The 24,143-nt window shown below is 41.2% G+C and overlaps 1 protein-coding gene across 1 annotated transcript; it reads right to left on the reverse strand.

Moving 5' to 3' along the window:
* Positions 1-2,543: 2,543 nt before the first annotated feature.
* On the reverse strand, positions 2,544-20,595 carry ANKLE2 (ankyrin repeat and LEM domain containing 2). Its single transcript, XM_054392609.1, has 14 exons — positions 20,364-20,595; positions 15,315-15,800; positions 14,077-14,268; positions 12,641-12,834; positions 11,427-11,615; positions 11,049-11,171; positions 10,640-10,706; positions 9,907-10,088; positions 7,819-7,925; positions 6,799-6,992; positions 5,432-5,874; positions 5,151-5,392; positions 4,476-4,607; positions 2,544-3,280 (listed from the first exon to the last, which is right to left on the reverse strand). Exons 1-14 carry the CDS (start codon positions 20,593-20,595, stop codon positions 3,055-3,057), a joined length of 3,009 nt encoding a protein of 1,002 aa, XP_054248584.1. The 3' UTR covers positions 2,544-3,054.
* Positions 20,596-24,143: the final 3,548 nt, after the last annotated feature.

The following is a 24,143-nucleotide window of genomic DNA, read 5'->3' on the forward strand; positions in this document are numbered from 1 at the left end:
CACTTAAGTGTGGGGGGGAAAAGAAATGCACCAGTAAGTAAGTACATAATTTTTACAGTGCTCTGACTGCTTGCCTCTTAAAGGTTTTGAGACTTCAAGTCTTCAGTGGCATAACCCCATATCACTGTGCACACACACACGAAAGATAAAAAGTACTTGTGTCAATAAGGCCTGGACAAATCAGGGATTTGCCCTGTCAAGATACCAACCCAGCTACTACCCGCTGTGTCCCACAGTAAATGCAGTGTGACACTTGCAGCTACTTATTTATTTTTGAACAGAAAGTGGGGTGACTGCAGGTTTAACATGACACTTGGTTAATTAAAAAAAAAGCAACAACAAACCAAAACAAAACCCCCACAACTAAACTTTTGACCAAGAAAACACAATTGAAGCAATATGAATCTCACATAAAGTGTTTCCACAGGCTCAGTGTGGAAGAGCTATCTACACAATGATGAATGACCAAATGGCTACATCAATGTCTGACTGTTAGCAAAATGACCTCTTGAGATGCAGCACAACTGGACTAATGCACACTACATAATACAAGTTAAAAGAAAATATTCTCTTGACCCAACCAAAACAAAAATGACAAAGTGAAAGGCAAGGGTTTGGTGGTGGCATGATTAAGGACTGCATGTGTTTGTCTGTCTGCATGTACATACCAGTAATATACAGTTACATAGTAAAAACAACAAGAAAGCAGAGTGTAACAAAGGTAAAAAGGGCAAAAAAGGAAAGAATCCTAGAGTGCTAGTGTCTGGCTCCTGGCTCTAGAACAAACTCTTGCCAAAAGGCCAATGTCACCAGAGGATGGTTCTCCGGAGGGAGCAGGATGGAGAAGAGCAGCTGCATACACAGCAAGTTGAATTTGAAGCATAGTTTTAGGCAATTACTCATCAGTCAAATAATTTCTTCAGAATGACATAGAATTTACATTACATTATTAAAACTAAAACACCTTTTAAAATAAAACTCTAGGAATTAGGGACCTAAAAAAGTTGAGACCACAGAGGCTGCTGCACCTTAAGAAAAAGTCCATTATTGGTAACAGCTGGTTAATGGTCTCTGAGTTTCTAAAACCTCTCTTAGAAGAGTTACACCCACCCCAACCCCAGCTGCTTGTCTGGAGTATCACTGAATGACACCTGTGTAAAGTAGCTCTTCCTAATGTCCAGTTCACTGGAAATAGGCTTTGTTATAAAGAGAGCTAAATAAGCCTTTTCTAAAGACTAATTTCTAAACCAGGAATGCTCTCCCCCAGTAGAGAGCTGTGCACCAAATAACTGAACTAGAGACATTAAAATAGGTTTTGTTCAGAAACCCCAGAAGAAAAACTGGATTTTATGTGCCCATAGTAAGTGGATACCACTTTTGTTTTAAACTTCTAAAAGAACAAGAGTTTAATTTAAAAAGAAACAAACAAACAAAAAAACCCAAAAATAATAATAAAAAAAAAAAAACAGCCAAGGAAAAGTTACAAAAGGCACTGTCAAGCTTGCAAAAGCATTAGTGCAGTGTCAGGTTAGTTCCAAATCATGAATCTGTTGAGGGGGTGTACGTTTGTGTACCAACAGTCACTGCCCTGTGCAGCAGCCAGCAAACCCACTGAGAGCCTTCCCAAAGCCAGCCCCCGTGCTGCTGGCTAAGGGACCAACCACTCCTGCACAGCCCCATCCTGCCTGCAACCCCAGGGTTTCAGACAAACACCCTGTGGCCAAGGTGGTTCTGTGCTCTCTCCCTCACTGTGTGGCACCAGTGAATCTAAATCCATACCTTTTTTACCAGCACTGCTCAGATGTAGGTTGGTAGATGGTTTTTTTCTTTCTAAGCAGGGAGCTCTCGCCACTAGAGAGCTCTGTTTCTGGACCCTTTGTTCCCATTACAACCATTAAGTTTGATGGAAAACTATCTTTTTGAAAAGCATTCTTCAGTCTTGGCATTGTACTGTCCAAACAAGTCATTCTTGCAGAAGGCTACAGAATAGAACTTTTGACTGCTCTAACAGAAACCTCATTACCACATCAAGACTAGAGACACAGTAAAAGCTTCCATTTCAATAAAATATTTGTCCTCCTTATTCCTCCCTCTCTACAGTTGGGAACTAAGGAGCCACACCCTGGGCCACTGGCTACCACTATACTGCATTACAAACTAGACCTTTAAGGTTATGTTGCTGGTAAAATTCCTCAAATTATTGCTGATGTGCTTTTGTGCAAGAACTATTGAAATCTGCTCATGTTAAAAGCTGCTGTGGAGAAAAGAAACCAGCTGATTTTTAAATTTATCTTTTTTTTTTTAAATCTTCAAACGACCCTTTAAAGGAATGCCAGTCATTTCTCTAGTGCCCCTTGACTAAAACACTCAAGTGTTTTCACGGTGTTTTAAAAGCCTCAGAACAAGCAAAGGTTTAAGGTTTTCCTGTGTAAGTAAGTGCATAAATACACACAAACAGGGAAGTGTGTGTATGTGTGTGTGTATTCAACCCTCTAGACCCAACTGCTGGCTATAAACACTTTCTGTTTATGCACAGCCTATCCGAGTCATTCTCAGCACAACAAAGCTATCATCACCTAGGTTTTGTTTTAGGCTCTTCAACTTTGACCACTCTTCCTGCACGTGGAGGAAGGTTTTACTTGCCATCAGTTTCCTCTCCTAAGATTTCTCTTTACTGATGATGTGCTTCCTCCAGACTATCCAAACAAAAGCAATGCAGTTGAGGGCTAAGAGGTTCATTACAACGACAACTGGTGATGGCAAAATCCCACCACTTCTAAGTAAAGGTTCAGCTCACTGCTTTACTGGCAACAAGGGTTAATTCATAGCTACTGGACAACTGCACTGTCACTAACTTCTTGCATATCACCAGTATTCTATCCCATATATGGCATAAAGACATATAGTCAACGGTTTTTTTAAACATACATTTGTCCTCAATTGAGGAAAAATAAATAGCCAGGTACAAACCTCATGTCACTTTAGTAACATTGTAGTTTTCCTCCACTCTACCAACGAAAATGCAACTGAAGTCCCAGGAAGATGAACCTTGTTTTAGTGGGCAGGAGGCTCTGAATAAGAACGCAGTCTCAGCAGAGCATGGTTGACACCAACGGGACTGTAGCGCCCAGGACTCCCAGGCTCTGGCCAGAAGGAGGTGGCATTGCCATATTTTCCTGGGCTTCCTGTTATGGGACTATTTCTTCCTGAATTAGAATACACTGAAGCATTTGGAAGGCCAGCAGCCATGACCCTCTCCTTCAGTGCTGAACTTGGCCAGCTGAAAGAAACAAGAAGTCATTTTGGTGAGAAAGCTGCAATAAGGAGAGAAGTGCTTTAGATCTTAGAATCAAGGTACCAGTATTAATGTTTAATAATGTTTAATACTTCTACTGACAACTTCCTAGTGGAAATAGTTCTCATTTAGGATTTCATGCATTTAAGAAAGCTGGCAAAAAAACCATGAGAAAACAGGTCAGTACAGGGCACTGGAGGGCTTTCTACCCCCTTTCAGTCTCTTGTGTGACACTGGGGCTTCTATTTCTCTGTGTAAGCAAGAGACTCTTCAGTGTTGTGACCAATGCCTGTCACCATGGGAATAAATCTTCCTGGCACTACAATTACCAAAAGAAGCCACTTGTATTGAAAGCTGTCACTTTGGGTCCTTAAATACAATAGTATTCAAATTAATACATAGAGAGCATGACCTGTGTTCAGGCATCATTCACACTGAGAGCTCCTCAGACTGATAAAGATAAAAATAGTATTGAAGAGACGCCTGATGATACTAAATACCATCACTGCACAACCCAAGTACCTCAAAGCAATACAACAGTACACAGGAGGTTCCACCTCCACATGTGGAGGAACTTCTTCACTGTGAGGGTGTCAGAGCACTGGAACAGGCTCCCCAGAAGGGCTGTGGAGTCTCCTCCTCTGGAGACTTTCAAGACCCATCTGGATGTGTTCCTGTGTGACCTATGGCCCTGCTCTGTCAGGGGGAGCTGGACTCGATTTTCGGAGGTCCCTTCCAACCCCTAACATGCTGGGATTCCTGCACTGCATCCCCAACAGCAATGAATTGCCAACTGACACCACAACTACCCTTGAGACCAATGAGGGATCCAAACAGAAAGCAACCCATCTGCAAACTGAGACATCTGCCAACTAGAAAACTTGCTTTTCAGATCTTCCTCTTCTTGTCTGATTTTGTCTGTGCAGATATGCTGAAGTGACCTGGACCTGCAGTGTTGTGGAAGGAATTTGACTGCAGCACCAGCAAATATTCCGTACTAGACACCAGCCCCAAAAGTCCTATAGTGATTTCAGAAACACACCAGGAGTTAATACAGTTGAATATTTAAAACAAGGTTTCTGTAAGCAACAAGGCCCGAAATTCCAGCTATTCCAGCTGTTCTGCAGCTGACCTGCTAAAACAACTCTTTCAACTCGCTTGGCTGAATTCACAGCAATACCTTTGCCTGTCAGATGAGGAGTATGACTCCACCATGTGCTTCCATCTGGAAACAAAGGGATACTTCTGTGGGTCGACCTCCGCTGCTTCTATAGCTGCCAAGACATCACTGTCCAGCTTTGAGGGCTGCTCCCTGGAACAGAAACAGGACTAGGTGAGAAGGGAACAATGTTTCTCTTCAGGCAATAAACGAGCCTGATTCCAAAACATGTATTTTTGATAGAGGCAAGCACACTGCTCATGCTCCTCTCTAAACAACACAGCTTCCCTATGATATGGGGCTCTCTATTGGGCTCAACAATATCACACAGTAGTTTCCTAAAACAGAAGTTCTGAAGATGTAATCTGAGGACATCCCAGGAGTGCAGTAAACACTCCGTTCATCTAAGTCAGGCTCAGTGTGGAGTTGTAAGCCTGCCAGATGAATGGTAAACAGCAAATTAACTGCAAGTAATTTGGAATCAAAGACTTCTCTTCTTTTTCCTTCTGTTCAGGTAATTAGTTGCATCCCCATGTGACTACTGGCCAAGCAGTGAAGCACTCCAGCTGACTACAACTAGAGTTGCTTAGTATCACATCATCCCAGTCTTGCTGTCAGTCATGTAACAAAACCCAACTTGTTTTGCATACATAAACCAAAGGACAATAAATAAGTGCCAAAAAAGCCAATTCTTACCCGAGCAGGAACAGCTTCCTAGAAGTGTCATATGTAGGCAATGCCTTCAAAAACACTTTCTGGGAAGAAAGTTCCTGATGCTGTTGTGCCTCGTTAGCTTGAATTCCAGATTCCATGGCCAGCCTCTCCTTCTCTGATGGTATTTTGTGTTCTGTCCTTAACTTGGTCTCTCCAGATTTACCTGTAACACTTGGCTCAGAACTGGCCAGCGAAACTGCATAGCAGGCCTTATCCATACGGTCCTTGGGTGTTCTCCCCTGACTTGTTGCTTCAGCTGCAACTCTCTCCTCAGTTTTTGCAGCAATTGTATTTGGTTCTCCTCCAAGCTCTTGTTCTTGGACAGAGAGGCTTTCAAATTCTGACATTAAATTGGAAACAGGTGAGGAGCCAAGGCATCCTCCTCCATCACGCAAATGCCTTCTGTCACTCATGATCCTTTCAGTGGCCACAGGATTGCAGAAGCCATTTTTGCTGGAAGAAGCTGCCTTTTCATAGTGCCTGGGGTGATCTCTTGCTTCTATGATGCTTACTGCCCTCTCCATTGACAAGATATCGCACTGGGCTTCTCCAATCTCACTGATGCTGGGCTCCTGGGACACTATAGGGTGGCTGATGTTCCGTGCTGCATTCTGTCTGTTTTTAATTTCTTCTAAGCTCATGTCATCATCATCCTCATCCAAAAAAGCTCCAACAGAAATAGAATTGCAGCATTTCTTACTCTTGCCTGTAAACAATTTCAATGAGAGCAACAGGTGAAAAGACTTTCAACAGAACACCAAACTAGCCACAAATCCACACTTTTTATGTCTATTTATCAAAGCCCTCTCTAATTTTGTTCATGCAGAAGCATAAACTAACCTAACTAAAGCTACAAATGCAAAATTACAGCAGTATCATTTCTGCAAATAACCAGATCTCCTACACTCCTCACTTCAATCATTAACCAGTGACAAAGGCTGAGCTCAGGATAAAGCAGAATAAGGCAAGAACATGTTACTAATATCAAACATCTTAAGCTTTCATCTCTTCCGAAGCACAAAGGCTTATGACTAGTCCAACAACCATCCTTCAGGGCCTTGTCAGCCTGGGCTTATCCCACTATGAGAGCCCCTTCAGATCTATCATCACACACAGCACAAAGCTTTATGACCTGTGTGCACCTTCCCTATGCAACATGTCTGTGTGCACCATGGCAAGCACTGGTTTGAGAAGTTTTGGGTTTTGATCAGTGTATCTCTCCTGGGTTTTGATCAGTGTATATCTCTCCCTCAACTGTAAAAAATTTTTCTTTTAAGAAGTTATTTACACTCTATCTGTGGATTACAAAATTCTGTACTCCAAGATGAATTCCCAAATGCTCCAAGTGAAAACATACTGAAGATAGAGGTTTTCTTACAGGAATTTCATTTGGAGCCTACAATCAAAATCCTTTTATATGAAAGCTAACTAATAGCTAAGGAGGTCTGGTCTAATTCTCCTGCACTCAAGTGTTGTTAGTTCCTTTTTCAGCACCACAATCAGACTGTTTGGATAACAGATTAATAATAGCAACCACCGCAGGTGAATGCTTCCCCTGGGCACCAAGCTGCTTCTCTCCTGCTTCTCCCCAGGTGCACCCTGTTGTTTGTAGCATTTGCCCTTTTCTTACCAGGTGGATGTGGAGTTTTATATCTATTGGAGGTTTCATTTTCCCCTGTTTCTTGCTGAGCCTTTTCGCTCATTTCCCGATGACTCAGGTACTCTTCTAATTTTCGCAACCCCTCCTGGGAAGACAGATCAACAAAACAGCCCAGAAATTCCCAGTATTCAACCCACGGGAACCCCAGTTCATGAGCTAACTCCCTGCAATAAATAAAATAAAACGAATCATTTGTCAAGACAGACAGATTAGTTTGACAAGCATTTTCTTTTTCTGAACACATTTTTATCATCTATTAACAGGAGTATAAAAGTGCAACTAGGCAACACAATTCCACAACAATCAACAGTCTGCAAAAGCAACAGTAAACAATCCTCAGCCAACACAGAATTAACTCCTATTTTTTTCCTGCACAGTTAATCAAATTTAATCTATCACTCTTAAGGTTAGCACCAGGAATATTGCTGGGTTTAAGCTGTTTGTCTCTAGACACCAGGTAAAAATAAATCCCCACTGATAGAGGCATGACCTCCATTCAATAGCTTTTCCTACATGGGAATGGCAAAAGGTAGGAGGAAGCCAGGGGTTACTTCAAAGAAAAAAATCTTATCAGGTTTCAACAAAATATGGGGGGGTTCCATATACTGCTGACACAAGGTACTGTAACAGCAAGGGGACAGCTTTTACAAGCAGAACATCTGTGTTAGGATCTTTTTGTTCTGCTACCTTTCTAACAAGCCCTCAATTTGCAAGTAAAAGCAGGCTGCGTATAACTTTACATATGACAAATCAGCCACCTAAATGTTTGAGAAAAGCATTTACACAATCCCTCAACAACAGGATCTTTATTTTCAAAGCTGAGAAAGCTTTCTCTCCCATTTTTAGCTGTTTTCTTTACCCCAAGTACAATATACTTCACAAAATATTTCTGCCCTAGGATATTGTGCAGTAAGTAAAACCCCATACTTTTGCTCCACATTGCTCTATTGCTATTTTTTTTTTTTTTACATTGATAAGTCTTTTAGATACCTTCCAACTCTTTCAACACCTCTCTCCAGGTCAGATTTCCTGACATTACGAAAGAAGCCAGCTCTCTCTCGAGGGGGAGTCTTCCAAAGCCTGCGGAATTCTTCAGCCTTTAAAAAACAGAAATAATTTTTTACAACCCCCCCCTCTACAATATGAAGCTAACCCAGTGCTGGCTAACTGTTTATCCACAGGTATACAACACATTTAGCTGTTTGCTGTCTACATGCAAACAGGCTCAAGTTCTGCACAAGTATTGCTCAACTCCAGCTGCAAAGAATCTCATACTGGATCTAAAATTACTCCTCCCAGTGTTACTTGGTTACTTTGATCTCATAACTGCTTATTAAAAGAGTAAGGACCATAATGTACAATCATCTCAAATTGTATTGATACTAAGCCTGCCTGCTTTTAATTTGCTTTGCAGCAGGATACTCTGCCTTTTAATTCTGCCATGTTATTATAAATTTATTTGATGACAAATGCTCTCTTGTTCACTGGTTTCTAGGGTGCAAAGGTGGTATTTTTGTATGTACACATTTAACTCCACAGACTTGCTACAGTTATTAGAATATACTCTCCTTGTATATTTAGAAGTCTGAATTTGAACTCCTAAAGGAAATAAATGAATGCATTTTGGTAAAGTTTCAAACTTTGTGCCTTTATATGACAAAAAACAGCAACAATGACTAAGAATTACACTAAGAAATTAAAGGTATCTGCCAGCAACTAAAATACAGCATTAGCATGAGCACTGTTTACACTCTAGGGAAAGTATTTCAGAGTATAAAGTACTTTTACCTCTCTGCTCAGGAGAACTGAGCAATGTGTATATTTAGAAGAGAAAGCATTAAGTTGTGGGGTTTTTTGGAAAACTCTGTCCCAGAAGAATTCAAGCATTAAATAACAGAAAGTCACCAGTTGTATTTATTCACTATTTCTAAAGCTGTCATATTCTAGCACATTACCATTAAACAAATGAGTCAAAGAAATGCCTATAAATGTATATTCTGTGGAACTGGTATCCATGTATTCCTCTTGAAAAGCAAGGACTTGGCTTTTCTACTGCACAAGCAACACTTTTCCAGAACACTCCCCACAGCTACCACTTGGTCAGCAGTTTTCCCATTTAGACAAAAACAGTAAGGTTAATTCAGCACCCAGTGGTGATAAACTGCTTCTAACATCACTGTCAGTTTCTAGGAAGGAGATAAAAATACTGTTATGTTTTCTAACCAAACTCATAGCCACATTGAAAGACTTTGTTTTAGATTAGGAAGTTAGAGCAATTATCTGCAAGACAGTGAAAGGTTTGCAAAGAGCACTCTGAATAGGAAAAAGAACTGAACACCTTGGTTCTGACTGAATTTACAGCACAGGTTTCTTTGTTTTCAGCAACAAAAAACATTTAGAAGTTTCTGTGCTCCTCTTTCTCATCAAGAGAGCCACAATCTCTAACAGGAGCAAGCTATGCCACACAGCGAAGGGTGAATGGAGCTTCTAATGGTTCCTGATTAAAAAAAACCCCAAACAACAAAATAAAGGCACCATAGATTCACAGATTGCATTGGGTTGGAACAGACCCTCAAAGGTCACCTTGACCAACACACCTGCAACCAGCAGGGACACCTCCAACTAGAGCAGGCTGCCCAGACCCACATCCAGTCTGATCTTGAATGTCTTCAGGGACAGGACCTCAACCACATCCCTGGGCAACCTGTTCCAGTATTTCACCCCTCTCATTGTGGTGATCATCTTCTTGGTTTCCAACCTAAACCTCCCCTGCTCCAGTTTCAAACCATTGTCCCTTGTCCTGTCACTGCAAGCCCTTCTAAACAGTCCCTTCCAGCTTTCCTGTGGGTCCCCTTCATATATTGATTTTGACAGCTCTAAGGTCTCCTCAGAGCCTTCTTTTTCCCAGGCTGAACAGCCCATATTCTTTCAGCCTGTCTTCATAGTAGAGGTGCTCCAGCCCTCTGAACATCTTGGTGGCCCTCTTCTGGACCTGCTCCAGCAGGTCCATTTCTCCCTTTTGTAGGGGGCCCCAGAGCTGGACACAGCATTCTAGGTTATATGAAGTCCTCTCCTTACCTTTGAGGGGCTCATGGGGCCTGCAAATGCTCTTATTGACAACACTGGATCTTTGGGGCTGCCGCTGTACTTAGATAAAGTTCTTTGGGGGCTATCATCTGTCTGATCAGGTGACCATGGAGCACCAATGACAGGAGCTGAAGAATTGTCCTCTGCTCTCAAGAGTGGTACATAGTATCGACCTAAAATAAAAACCAAAAAGCTTTCTTAAGATATTTATTACACTTAACCATCTGATTTCATTAGTAGAACTACTTGCAACTCAAACACACAGTTTCAGGATTTACAGCCTGCTTACAGCTTGGATTGCAGCACAGGCTCCTTTCTCTCTCACATACAGAAACACCTGCACTGAAAGATGTATCCCTTCACTAAGGATCTTCAACAAATTTCAAAATCTCCTTCTGCATAAACCCACAATGAAAAGTTTTCTGTCAAAGAAATTACAAGACTCCCCCAGTGGGACAAATCTCTTGCTCTGTTAAGATATTTTGTTTACTTTTAGATTAAACTTTCTGCTTCAGGCTGGCTGAGTCAAGTAAGGGCCATGCCTGTGTTCTAGAGCTAGGAGGATAACCTTGTGAGGCATACAGTGAGAGCTCTGCCTGTAATTTAAAAGACAAGAAGTTTTCTGTTCCTTGACAGTTTTAGAGTTTCTCTCAAAAACAAATGGAATGGGAGTCAGCAAAGAGGCAAAATAGAGGCCTGACAGAGCATAAAACTGAATACAGACCTTTCAAGTACTCTCTTAGTTTTTCTTTCAGTTCTGCAGATTTATTCTTGCTTCTTTCACAAACTACCTGTTAACATAATTTCAGATGCTTGTTAGTAGAGCATTAAGACATCACCCTTGAATCAACTGTCATCAGTTACAATACTGGCCTCTACCAATCTCACCCAGTACTTTCAACTAAAATACATCCATATCCATAAAATAGGCACTGTAAGGGCAGCACAACATAAAATCTAGAACTTCACCCCAAACAACATAAAATACTTGTACTGACTTCAAAGATTTACACTCTACCATGACACAAGTATCTCACTAAAAGCCTTCTACCTACAATAGTTAACATCTGAACTTGAAAAAACATTATTAGACATAACATTTCTGGGTTTGTTGTGGAATTGCAGAGACTTACTTCTGCTGGAGTCTGATCGTATTTGTTTCTTGGATTTTTTACAATAGCTGGGTGTGAGGTAAGCACATTAACAACGTCCAAATTCCCAAACTTGCATGCAAAATGCAATGGAGTATCAAATCCCTGCAGTGGGGAAAAAAAGGGAAAATTCACACCTATTTGGAAACATGATGAGGTCAACCCCAAAAAAACGTCATGGCTAAGTGAGAGAGAGCTCTTAATAGATCTTTTCCTATTATACTGCAGAACCAACCAAACTCATTAATGGCTTGTTTTGCTAACAGACTCTTCTGTTCTCTTTCCTTCTCCCTTACACATCCTTAACACCTTCCAGTTGTTTCCACAAGAATAAGAAACTGGCAAACCCTCAAACCTTACCATTTTATCTGGTGTGTTAAGGTAAAGGTCAACAATGTATTGGATGCGATTCTTCAGCATTACATCATCATCATCTGGATACATAAGCCTCATAAAGTCAGGATTTTCCAAAGTGTCCAGCAATAGCTGGCAGATACCAGCTTGGTTCTCCTTGGCAGCAACATGCATGACATTATACCTGCACCCTTCCTGGAAAAAAGGGACAAACATCAGACTGAACTGACAGAGCTCTCTTACACCCACGTGCTTAACTGATTTAACTGTGAAAGTACAAAGGTTTCCACGCTGAGTTTTGGCTTTGGGTTTTTCTTTTGTGGGGGTTTTGTTGTTTGGGTTTTTTTGTTTGAGGGGGGGGTATGTTTTATTTGGAAAAGATGTTTATAAAACAGTTCATAAACATTCAAAAACCCCATGGCACAGGGGTTGGAACTAGGTGATCTTTAAGGTCCTTTCCAACCCAAACCATTCTATGATTCTAAAACTGCAGCGAATTATAGGACACTGTAAAGATAGGCATCTTCAAACCCACATTCAGCAAAATTAGTCTTATACTCAGCTAGAGTCTTACATCTAGGGCAAAAACATGGCAGAGAGGGTATATTCAGACATCATATAATAAAAGGAGATGGGAACTTGTAAAGAGCAGGAAAGCACATGTATGTATATACAAAACCCCCTACTTCTGCTGTTAATATTTACATACCAAATTTCAAGACTTTCACAAAGCTGGTCTGACAGAAGGCATTGTTTAAAGCAAGATTGCCAGCATCTGCCACATGGTACCTTATACAGGGAGTCTAGCTGCAGAGCATGTCTGGTGCCTAGGTGAGCAGTGCCTTAGAACACCCAGTCACAGCCTAGGCACTGCCCTCTTCTTTCAAATCATTCTATTTTTAAAAGACTGGAATCATTCTGAGGAGATCAATACTACCTTCATCACTGGATAAAACTATTCTTCCCCCAAAGAACTGCATATGGTATTTTAGCTGTTCTAGAGCAAAGTGAACCTTCAGTTATGATGGGTCACTTACACAAGACTTCTGCCATGTTTGTCTTAGCTCTCAACCCAGTACCAATAAACATCAAGAAACTCTGCTAGTGGAAACAACATCTCTTGAAGGAAGAGCAGGCAACAACATTCCTTCCAGTTCTGCTTAGCAGGCCTCACAGCTAAATCACTAAACCAGAACTTGGATTTTTCTGTTTATTTTTACCTGTACAACTGTTGGGTTGTCTCCTGACCCAATCAGGTAACGAGGGTTACTCCAAATAAGTTCTGAAAACGTTGCAGTATCTCCTTTCTCCACAGCCTTCCGAAGCTTAGCATTAAGATCTTGGGTACGTGGACTTTTGTAACTGTTGGCTCTCTCCTTATTAGCAGTTTCAGTCTCAGGAGAACATAAACCATCTGTCAAAACAGAAGTAACCTATTTCTAGATACATTCCTTTCAGTGATCACTGTTTTCATACCCAGACCATGAAAATAAGCTTTCTACCTACGTGCATTAACTTTGCATCTTTTACATACAGGAGTAAAAAAAATTGAGGTCAAATGACAGAAGATTTAGAAATATCAGTAGTTAGTAATAGGGAGGGAGAGGAGTAAAACTTAATCATCTTGTAAAACTCTCTTAGACTTTAATAGGGACAGGTAAACTTTAAAATGACTAATCTCCTTCCTCCAAGCTTAAATGCAGAATTCAACAAGAGGTAAGAATTTTCTGAATATTGAAAGAGTTTTTCCAGTTCTGTGACTGAATCCTTTTAACCTAGCAAGTGGGAACACTGAAATATGCTCAGTGGTTACCACTTTACTTCTGGATGTATGAACTTACTTAACAATTAAGGACAGCTTCAATATACTGTGCAAATTTATCAGTGTCTTGGTCAAACCTGAAAATCCTGAAGTCTGTGGGTAAAATCAAACCCCACCTAATGTAACCACAGACTGCTAAGCAATACATCCACGAAAGCAATCGCCAACATCACAGCTTTAGAAGAACAGCAACATTTTTTTAGTGCAAAATTCATGTGAAACAGACCAATAATTGCTTTTAAGAGTAACCAGTTTAGCTTATCATAACACAGACCACAGAGACCATACACTGCAGGCCAAACCTTCTGCTTTAAAAGACAAAGCCCAGATTTTCACAAGATTCCTGGGGCTCTGGTTTACTTCTGTAGTAGTTCTTTACAGAAGAAATGACAGAATTCCAACATATTCTGCCTTTATTTCTGTACATAAACTTTGGTGCTCCTTTCTTGGAAGAACATCAATTAATATTAAGGATAACTTTTCCAGTACAATTTTATATAGAAGTAAAATGAGATGCGAATCCAAAATTAAAAAGTATTTTTTATTGCCTGATTCAAACTTACTTCACAGAAAAATGTAATTAAATACTGGCTGGCATATCTACTCACACAGTAATTTCATTTGGTCAGTAAGCTCTGGAGCTGTGATCTAACATTTGTTTACAGCTTATCTTAAACAGCATCACTCTAAAGGAACTTCAGTTTATGAAGATGCTTCACCCTTGGAAATTTTTTCTGTTGGTGTATCGGTTATGGAGTTGTTGCTTCTTCTCTCACAAAAAATTATCAGAGTGTATATTGCATCTCCTTTACAGAGATGAAGAGCCTCACTCACCTCTGTTAAATGATGCCATTTTCACTGGAGACAAACATAAAGAAGACTTGCTTGGAGGTGGGAAATAATCACAGATGCCTTTAGCAAATTTTTCAGCATCCTCTCTGTTTGAAAAAGCTTTAAAACGGGAACCCTTAATCATCTTAACAGCTTGGAGAGCTTCCTTTTTATCTTCATAAACATGTATTCTCTCTGCAACAAAGTACAATCAAAGTCAAATTATTATTTCAATAATCTCAGATCTGTTCCTAGAAACAGATTACAAAATTCTCAGACTGCCCTGCCAGCTTTGTTCTCAAACTGGCACAAGACTCAAAAGCCCTTTTAAATTTTCTCTTTTGAAAACGGAGTAGAAGAATTTTACACACTCCAGCTACCATCAGGTGGTATCTGTATGGTGTTTGGCCATTCAGATCAATCCATATCAGAACATCTTAACAGATGGGCCAGAGTCAGCAAAGAAGTATTTCACATCCATTCTGACAAGCAAACTCAGAGTTTATTCACCCTGCATTACTTTCCATGTTCTCTTGTCCAGAAAGATCATCTGTGATCCACTGCCATGATGTTAAGACTTCTACACAGAGTCTTGGATATTAATTAAGTCTTTTTCCTCTCCATTTGCATCAATATTATCTGCTCAAATTAAGACATCTAAACTCCCTTCTAATGAGAAAGAATACTTATTACTATCTCAGAGCAAGCAATCCTTTATGCACTACTGTAATCCCACCATTTGGGGGTTTGCTTATTGCTTATTGCAGTGCTCATCAACAACATGTGACAAATGACTGATCCATCTAGATACTTTGGCATTAAGGTAGGAAAGAAAACATGAAACCACGTTAGAAGGGAGCCTTTAAGCTTCAACTAATGACAGTCTAAATAGATTTTGACTGTTTGAAGGATTACTTTTTATTCTTGAGAGAGATTGAAGGCACACGATGGGTATGAGAGTAGAAGCAGGAAATAATTTTCTTCAACTGAGCTACATCAAGCAGAGGATCCTCAAGTGTATCAACTCTGATGGAAGAACACCTGAGATGTCTCTGAACAGTGTTGCTATGCGTCGTAAGATCCAACAAATACTATTTAGAGAAATAAAAAAAAAATGCTTTGAGTCGTCCTTGAACACCTTGAATACAGTGGTGTTCATATCACCTGCTATGTAGAAAAATGGCCATTTAGACAGGACTGTATAAAGCTTATCACTGGAAAGGAAGGAAATTAATATTTACCATTTCTTGCCAAAATGTCGTCATAAACTGGACACACACCATAGAACAGTGGAGGCTCTTTGGGTGGTGTCTGAGTACTAATTTGTGAATCAACACATCCCGCTCCACAGGCAGGAGGTGAACACTTCATGTGGATCACATCATCTTCCTCTGGAGGGTTCAGACCTACACAGTACCCAAAGTCTGTGTCTTCAGAAACACTTCTGTGACCGTTGTGATTCACTGCTGCGGTTTTCAAAGCCTCCTGTGCTTCTGCCCGGCTGCTACCAGATGGGACATTTCCAGCAGCCTCCTCTGACAGAGATCCTTTTCCCTCTGAACCTCCTTGCTGCTCCAACAATGCCTGGGCCAATTTTTTTTCAAAAATAAACCTAGTAGTGGAGGTAATGGGCCCACACTTCAGTCCTGCTCTTACAATTTCTTCTCTAAGCTCATCAGAGCTGAGCTGCTTCAGTCGGGATAATATTGCATCCATTGTTATCTCACCTAGAGGCAGAAAAGACAGGAAAGAAACTGTAAAGAACAACACTACTTTTTTTTCTCTGCTATTATTTCTATCCCATATTAAAACTAGGAAAAAAGTCTCATGATATTTTGGATTCTGAAAAAATGATCACAGTGGCAGAGAGGACAAAATATTTTTCAATTCAACAGACTAAGAATGTTTTTAAGCTATCAGACTTCTCCCAAGAGTTTATTTCCTCAACTCTCACAAGTACTTGAAAGAGTATTTAGAGCTTCAATTTTATTCTCATTTGTACTCTCCAAATTTCTTTTGGATTGAAAATTAAACTCGGAGAATCTGTGCATGAAAATTTATGACAGGCTGAGAAGTATTTGATTTCTGCCCGGAAAGATACAGTCTGTGCATGGAATGGAATACAAGAACAGGATGAGTAGCCAGCCCCCATAAGAGACCCTGGTTAGGCAGCATCCACAGCTGAGAGCACAGCATTATTTCTGTTAACTCCACAAAGATTTCTAGGTGACAAAAGCATAAGGTTTAAGTACGATGCAGCAACCAGGGGAGTCTGTCTCTGGCCATGATGCAAGGCTGGTACTATTTACACAACATGCTGTTTCTCAGCTCCCGTTTCGAGAGCAAACAGCACAACAGCAGCTCATCTGTTTAGATTTCCCCTCTCTGATAAAGAACAGGATCTGGAAGAATGTCTCCATTTTCAAAGGAAACTCCTTCTCTCTTATATATTACAAGTCCACCAGCTCACTGCCCTACATGTAATTCACACAGTCAGCAAGAAGATAGGAAACCCAACATGATGCCAATACACATTTCCTGCTGTGGAAAACACTACTGAAAAAAATCAGGATTTGGGCAGCTCAAGAACATAAGAAGCCTTGAAGTCATTTTATCAGATACTGCATCTATGTATCTACAGAGGCTGTGCCTTTTCCCTGCTATTTGGAAAGGACAGCTTTAGGTTGGAAATGATTAGTTTTGCATCCCTTCAGCTTGCCTTCATTGCCTCCTTAAACTCAGGCTTCCTTCACTGACTGGACATTTTATGGGATTTACAGGTTTGACAGGTCTGTATAGCACTTTCAGTACTTTATTTTAGTACTGAGGTTCCATCCTCAGTTTATGAAGCTTAAGACTACCAAACACACATTTGCAACTTTTCCACATGAACTGGCTTGTGTTTATTTTTTCATCAGGCTATAATTGGAATGACACAGCTCTTAACATTACTCCATTAAGGAAAAAGCAATCTCTTAGGTATGAAATCAGCATCAGCTGTAATTTTAAAATAAACCTCCTCAAAATCTTACTCCATTAGGGACAAAGCAATCTCTCAGGTATGAAATCAGCATGAGCTGCAATTTTAAAATAAACCTCCTCAAAAGTGGGCACACAAAGCATTATAAGAAATGTCCACCATTTATGATCTCTCCTGCTGTATGAATAGGGTGCACAAGCAGTCCTTAACACAAGTCAGAACATCCACTCTGATGGGTAAGAAACTTTGGGAAACTAATGTGAGGCTTGAACACTGAATGGCTGCACCCTGACATAGCACAGCAATGCAGCACTCCAAATACTGGAGCCCAGTAACTTCATTGTTCATTTCGTCAGAATGTACAAACTCAGAAGTAATTCCAAAACTGCATCTTCATCACAGACTCACAGTATAGTCAAACTCCCTCATTTTCCCAGGTGTATTGGCAACAGCAGCATCACTAAATAAATCAACAAAATGGACACAATTTTGGGTTTTAAATCACCAGGAAAGAACCAAACTTTTCATGTATTAAACCCAAACACATTCAGCAGTTTTTGTAACTTTTACCAATAGCCAACATAACCAAGCAAAATTTTCTCTGAAACCTGACTTCAAAACTGTTACATTTCTAATAAGAAATATCACAGAAAAAGATGCTAGCACCAAATCTGAAGTGGGTTTTCAGTTATTATTCTAACTGGATGGTTATATGAGCTTGAGGCTTGTTTTCTTGGAGGGCCATTTCCTTTGAGAGTTGCATTTTTTTGAGTGTACAAGTTCACATCTCTTGTGGTTAGAGAACATACCTCAGTCTCTGAATATTTCATGAAAATTAGCTGAAACCTCACTTAAATGATGGGAAATCAGAGCATTTCAGCCGAAAAAAATAAAAAATCCAAACTGCAGCAACATCGCAATTGCTGCTGCTGAGCTACCTCCCCAAGGTATTCTAGCTCCCTTATGATTCCTGAACCTCCAAGCAACCTCATTGTTACAATTATCTGATTTACCCAAAAGACTACAAAGATCTTCTCACTTTTTTTATAGTGATCTTCTATTTTTTTTTTTTTTAAATACGCTACCATCACATTTGAATGAAGGGATAAAATGTGGCCCTGAGATCAATTATAATAGCAACACTTGCTGCCCTAAGGCTTTTTTTTTGAGATAGCATAACTGGGAAAACAAAACAAAACAAACAAAACAAAACAAATAAAATTAAGAGAAAAACTCAAAGGGAAGAAAGTTTATTGCAAACAAAAAAATCAATGAAAACACTTTAGAGTCAACATAATATAATGTCTTAAGGAATTAACTGTGGGAATTCTCCTCTTTTTGGGGGTCAGAACCAGCACAATCATTCTGCAGATGAGCAGACATACATATAATTCACATATGTGGAGAATGCTGGTACACACAAGTCTTTCTTCTTGGCTAGTGGTTAAGCAAAAAATGTCCTGAAGGAGTGATTTCTCTGCTATCTTATGTTTTGATAGAACTTAATGCCTAAACTTTATTCCTCAGCTATGTAAAAAAATAAAAAAAAAATATTTCCCATGTGCGTAACAACCCAGGCAAAGCTAAAGTGGAGAGTGAAATGACAAAGCAGACCAACAGTGAAGAAATCTGTCTTTGGTTTAAGGTCTACTGCTAGCACAAAGTGTCTTCTACAGCAAGTTGTTGTGGAAATCAGAAAAATGCTGTTGAAATGACAACATCCACTCAGCTGTCAAAGAAATGATACTCAACTAACCTCCCAACTTCTTTGGTGATCAGTATTTTCCTGTCCTGAAGCAGCAGGTTAATTTCTCAAAGCACCAAAATTGCTTGGAATTTCAAAGCAAAGGCATTTTTATCGATCAACTCTGCTGAAACATATTTTGACTCAGTGCTGCTGCTTTGTAACACATCTAAAAATCTTTCAAAGAGAATGTCTTCAATTTTAAAGAATCTCAAAATCTACTTCAAAGAGAGAACTTGCATAAAACGTTTGTGTTTCATATTAAGGTTTCAGCTAATGTGGACATGCATTGATTAATTTCTTAACTGTGTCATCTGTTTTGATCTGTCCAAAACGAAAGGTGTGACTTGCAAAGCTCAGAAACAGCAACTGCCTGTTTTAAGATAGTCATAGAATGGTTTAGGTTGGAAGGGACCTTAAAAACCATATACTTCCAAGCCACTGCCGTGGGCAGGGACACCCTTCCACTACACCAGATTGCTCAAGCCCATATCCAACCCTGGCCTTGACCACTTCCAGGGAGAGGGCATCCACAACTTCATTTGATCTTTTGCTAGGTGCATGTGTAAAAGTTGATCACTTGAACCTCAGAATGCATTTTATGTAACTTCAAATGATCCAGAGCACAGCCAGCAATGAAGCAGGTACCTGTTCTAGTTTTGCACACAAGGTCTTGCTTTACAAACATGAATAACTACTGTACCAAGAGCAAACAAATGTTCAAAGCTTCTTCCAAATGAACCAAAACCTGGAAGAATTAGTATGAGATGCATTTCCTCTCATCTTAGTGCACCAGTATGGAACAGCAGGATCTGTTTTCAAAAACAGTAAGACTAACATGAATGAACAACTGACTTTTAAGGATGCAAAAGAACATTAATTTTGCCTTTTGAGGGAGGAATTAAATGAGAGACATCCTGTATCTGGCCATATTTTGGCTGCTGAGACTCGCACATGGCAGAATAATTGTGGCTATGCTGCGGGTATGTGACAGTCCATGCTGCCTGCTGCCAAATTAGCGAACAGTTACGAACTACGTGGCAGCAAGAAACTGCAAAACAAACTTGCATTAAGCTACAGAAAAGCCAGGATTAAAAAGATAACCAAAACCCCCCCCCCAAAAAAAAAAAAAAAAAAAAAGAGATGACTTCTCAAGAACGAGAAATGAACGTGCATTTCCATAGCTACTAAGGGAAGGCAGGCTGGGCGTAGGGAAAGATTTAGGCAGCAGAGAGCGGGGACGCGCGAATAGGGTGGAGCAGGCAGCAGCCGGCCCTCCGCCGTGAGCAGCGCAGAAGCGTGCGACGGGAGCGGAGAGCAGCGCCGGGGGCCGCCCGTGACAAAAAGGGGTCAGTGGGCGCAGCAGGGCCGCTGCTGCAGGGCCGAGCCCGGTGGAGCCTGCGGCAGGCACTCCTGAGTTCCACTCGTGGGAGAAGACCCCAGGAGCCGCGGAGGCAGGAAGGCCCAGGCGGCCGTAGGCCTCCCCGGCCGATGCCCGCTGCCCCGCCGGGTCTCGCAGAGCAAGAGGCAGCGCCACCCCCCACCGTAGTCCCCCACGTCTCTCACCTGGGCGGCTCCCGCTGCAGCGCCGGCTCCCCGCAGACAGGGGTGCCGGGGAGGAGGAGATGGCCGCCTCCGGCGCCCCGCGGCCTCCCGGCCTCCTCTCTAGAAGCCGCAGCAGCCAGCCCACGGCCCCGATAACCGCGCAGGCGGCCAAGAGCTCCCAGCCCTGCCAGCGGCCCCAACAGGCTCCCCAGAGGGAGCCCCAGCCCCCTGCAGCCCCGACCCACCGCTCCATGCCCCGGCCCCGGCCCGCCGCAAACAGACACTCCCCGCACGCCCTTCGGGGACGGTACCTCAGCGGCCTCCCGGCTTCCGTCTCTCCTCCCCTTCTGCCCGCCCCCCCAGGCCGCCTCCCCCCCAGGCGCCGGGGCTGCCCGCCCCGCTGCCTGACAGAAAAACACCGCAACCCCGCCCCACGCCCAGGCGGAGAAGGGGGTTGGGGTGCGTGTGTTTGTGCTTTTTTAGCTTACCCCAACCAGAGCTATTTCTGCGGAAGGCTGTGGTTGTTGGACTCCGAGTAGGTGCCGCGTCGCGGCGTCTCGACTGGTACTGCACAGGGAGATGCTTTAACAAACGTAGGGCTCGACAATGTCACAGCAGCTCCCTCCCTCCAAAGCCTAAGCCTGTATATTTAGTGTTTATTGAGATACACAGTTGCTCTTTACCGGGTGGAAACATGGTACCTGCTCTCCGTGTGGTACTTCAGAAGGCTCAGACTCAGCCGCTTGCAGTAGTCTGGAATAAACCGGCAGAGATGTGGAACCATGATGGAAGACGCTCCATGTGCATGAAGAAACAAGTTCCTTCACAGATCACAGCTAGGCAGCCTCTCAGGTGTAATATCACTACCTCTCAAGTACAGCTACTTGTACCATAAGGAAACGAGTCAGCTGCTGGTTTAAACAATGAGAGAAAATGCCAGGCCTTCAAGAAGTTGACAACATCCCCTTAACTCACACCCTGTAACAATTACAACGAATTCACAGTCATTTCTCCCCTCGTCATTGCAACTGCCATTGTTCCATTTTGAATTGTTCCATTTTGTACACTCAGACTTCTGCTACCGGCAAATTCAAGCCAAGGGAGATACATTCATTATGCTTCTTTCTTGACAGGTTCAGCAAACAAAGGCAGTGGCACGAAAATGGAAGAAGAATCAATTTCAGATATGTAAAAAGTCAATACACAACGTTGCTGTCTTTGAAAATGGGGTGCGTTTTTCCCTCAGAGGTGGCTAGACAGCATGTTCAGAATCGTAAACTAATACTAAAAATTACTGCCTGAAACCAAAGAGAAATGTCTCTTTAAAAGTAGAAACAACATGGAGCCCTTTACCAAAAATAGTTTATTGCACAAAACTTTTAAAGGAATTTCTATGCACATTATTTTTATAATCAACATGCTTTGTATGATCATAAACATTAATTGTACATAGCACAACTCCTCCATCCCCTGGGTTACCCACTCAAGAACATGAAAGGATTAACTTCTGTCTTTACAAATACAGCCTAAGAAGCAGATGTTATTGAATGTCATGTATAAAACATAACAGCATTTCATTTACAATACCCAGAACATCTTTCCCTTCCCTAGAAATATGTGCACCTGTATTGGAAATCAGGCTGCCCTCCTGCCCAAGACTGAAGTGTTACACATTGGTGTAGGAGACAAGAATAGTTAGATGGTCAGATGACAGCTGATGAGTACTAGGAATCACTTTGGACTGCAATTGCTTTCACATGAGAACAGTTAAAGGCTCTGGTCACAGCAAGTTACATGCAACTACTGGTACTCCCCCAGCAAGGTTAATAAAACATACATCATAAGCTTTTGCATCACCAGTAGTCAATTTGTCATCTTTAAGTTAAATTTATATTGTCCCTTTAATGTTGTCATAGGTAACACTGACACACCCATGCCACTGCAGTTCACTCCTCTAAGGAGGAATAATTAACCCGTGAAGATATGAGCACTAGAACTTCCCTTCTGGATACTACTCTACACTCTACATATATGAAATGCTCACAGATTTCAGCTCGAATATTGCCTGAATAAACTGCATGTGATCAGATCCTCCCATTGCATGAGTGGGTAAGGGGCTCAGTTGATCCCAATACAGGGCACAAATATTTCCAAAGAATCTGGAAGACAACAGAGTGGATCATTATGTAACGTTCAGCAACACCAGAGATTCAGGAACTAACAGCTTTTTCCACTGTAGGGTTTGCTGGTTTTGGGTTGTGATTTTCCTTTGTTTTTTAAAATGCACAATTATTCAAGAATCCTCAAAAGCCCAACAGTATCTGAAAAAAGTAATTCTTCTGCATTGTTTCCTAATTTTCATCACTTGGGCAACAATTCCACATTACAGTAACATTTCTCCTTCATCAACAAGATTTGGTTTAACAGGTAGCAACCACTGAAGGAACAGACATGGAAAATACATTCTATTGCAGTGCTTGAAAAAGGAAAAGAGGAAAAAAAAAATCTCCAAGAGATTATTCCTCAGATTTTCCTCAGATGTATTTGGCAGTGCTGCAACAGGCAGAGGGGAGGCAATTCTCATTCCTGTGTCTAGTTTGTTTTATTGCCTACACAGCAGAGACCTGAAGCTTTGTAGAGCGAGCATGCTCAGCCTCAGGGTGAGGCTTTTTAATAAAACAGCAACTATTTCTCTGGATAATTAAGAATCTGAGCTGATAAACTTCAAAGAAAAGGCCTTGTTTTTATTACATGCTGCATGCTCCTTCTAGAAGGCTTCCCAGTGACTTCCATAACTCAACTGACTTAGTACCTCACCAGATTTTGACCCTCGAGTCTCTCCGTCTGTCCTTCATTTCAGTAAATGGTGTGGTGCTTCTGTTTATGGAAAAAACACATGCTGAGTATAAAATGGAAATAACTCCTGTCCAGGTACCTGCAGTGAGAGACAGGTGGGTCACTGCAAAAGTCTAATCTGAGCACTTCACAACTTCCCTCATCTTCCAAAGGGAAAACATGCGGCTATGACTACTTGGTTGTATACGCTCAGCCGTCTTTATAGGAGCTAGTGAGAAAATGCAGTGCTGCACTAGAAACAGAATAAACTGTGAGAGGAGAGCAGACATTCTGAAGAATAATGAAGGATTCTAACAATTCTAGCTTTCTTTGATATCAGATAAAACCTTTATCCATACAACTGTTGCCAAACTTAAGAGATTAAAACATAATGTATTCTTAACCGTAGACAATGTATTCACCAAAATGAATAGCAACACTAACACTGCACAAGTGTTACCATATTTAAAATCCTGAACACCTGATAGCTCTTTTTCTGTATTGAATATTACTAATTATGTAGTTTTAATTTTGTTCTTTAACAATACTGCATTTTTTTTTCTTCTTTGAGCTTAATACACAGGCAACTTCAAGAACATGACAGCAGCAAGCTAATCAGTACCATTCACTCTGCAAAGTAGACTGCAGCAGTATGCAGACATTAACACCTCTAAACTAGGCTATAAAGCCTTTGACTTGCCTTTGAATTTTTTGGTAATTCTCTATGATAGGCACCTAATGCCACACTAATACATTCTTCCTTCACCAATTTCAAAACCTTGACTTTTTGCATCACTTCACTCTGATTCCAATTAAAAAAATTAAGATCCAGTAGCTCAGGGGCATGAAATCAGTCAGTATAGACACACTGAAGTGCAAAATGTTCAACTGGGCTAGAGCTGGAATTGGTAATGATGAGAAATTAAGACTCTGGATAAATAGGGGTGGGTTTGGATTTGTTGTTTG

This window comes from Indicator indicator, chromosome 26 (genome assembly GCF_027791375.1).
Source record: "Indicator indicator isolate 239-I01 chromosome 26, UM_Iind_1.1, whole genome shotgun sequence".
Classification (NCBI taxonomy): Eukaryota; Metazoa; Chordata; class Aves; order Piciformes; family Indicatoridae; genus Indicator; species Indicator indicator.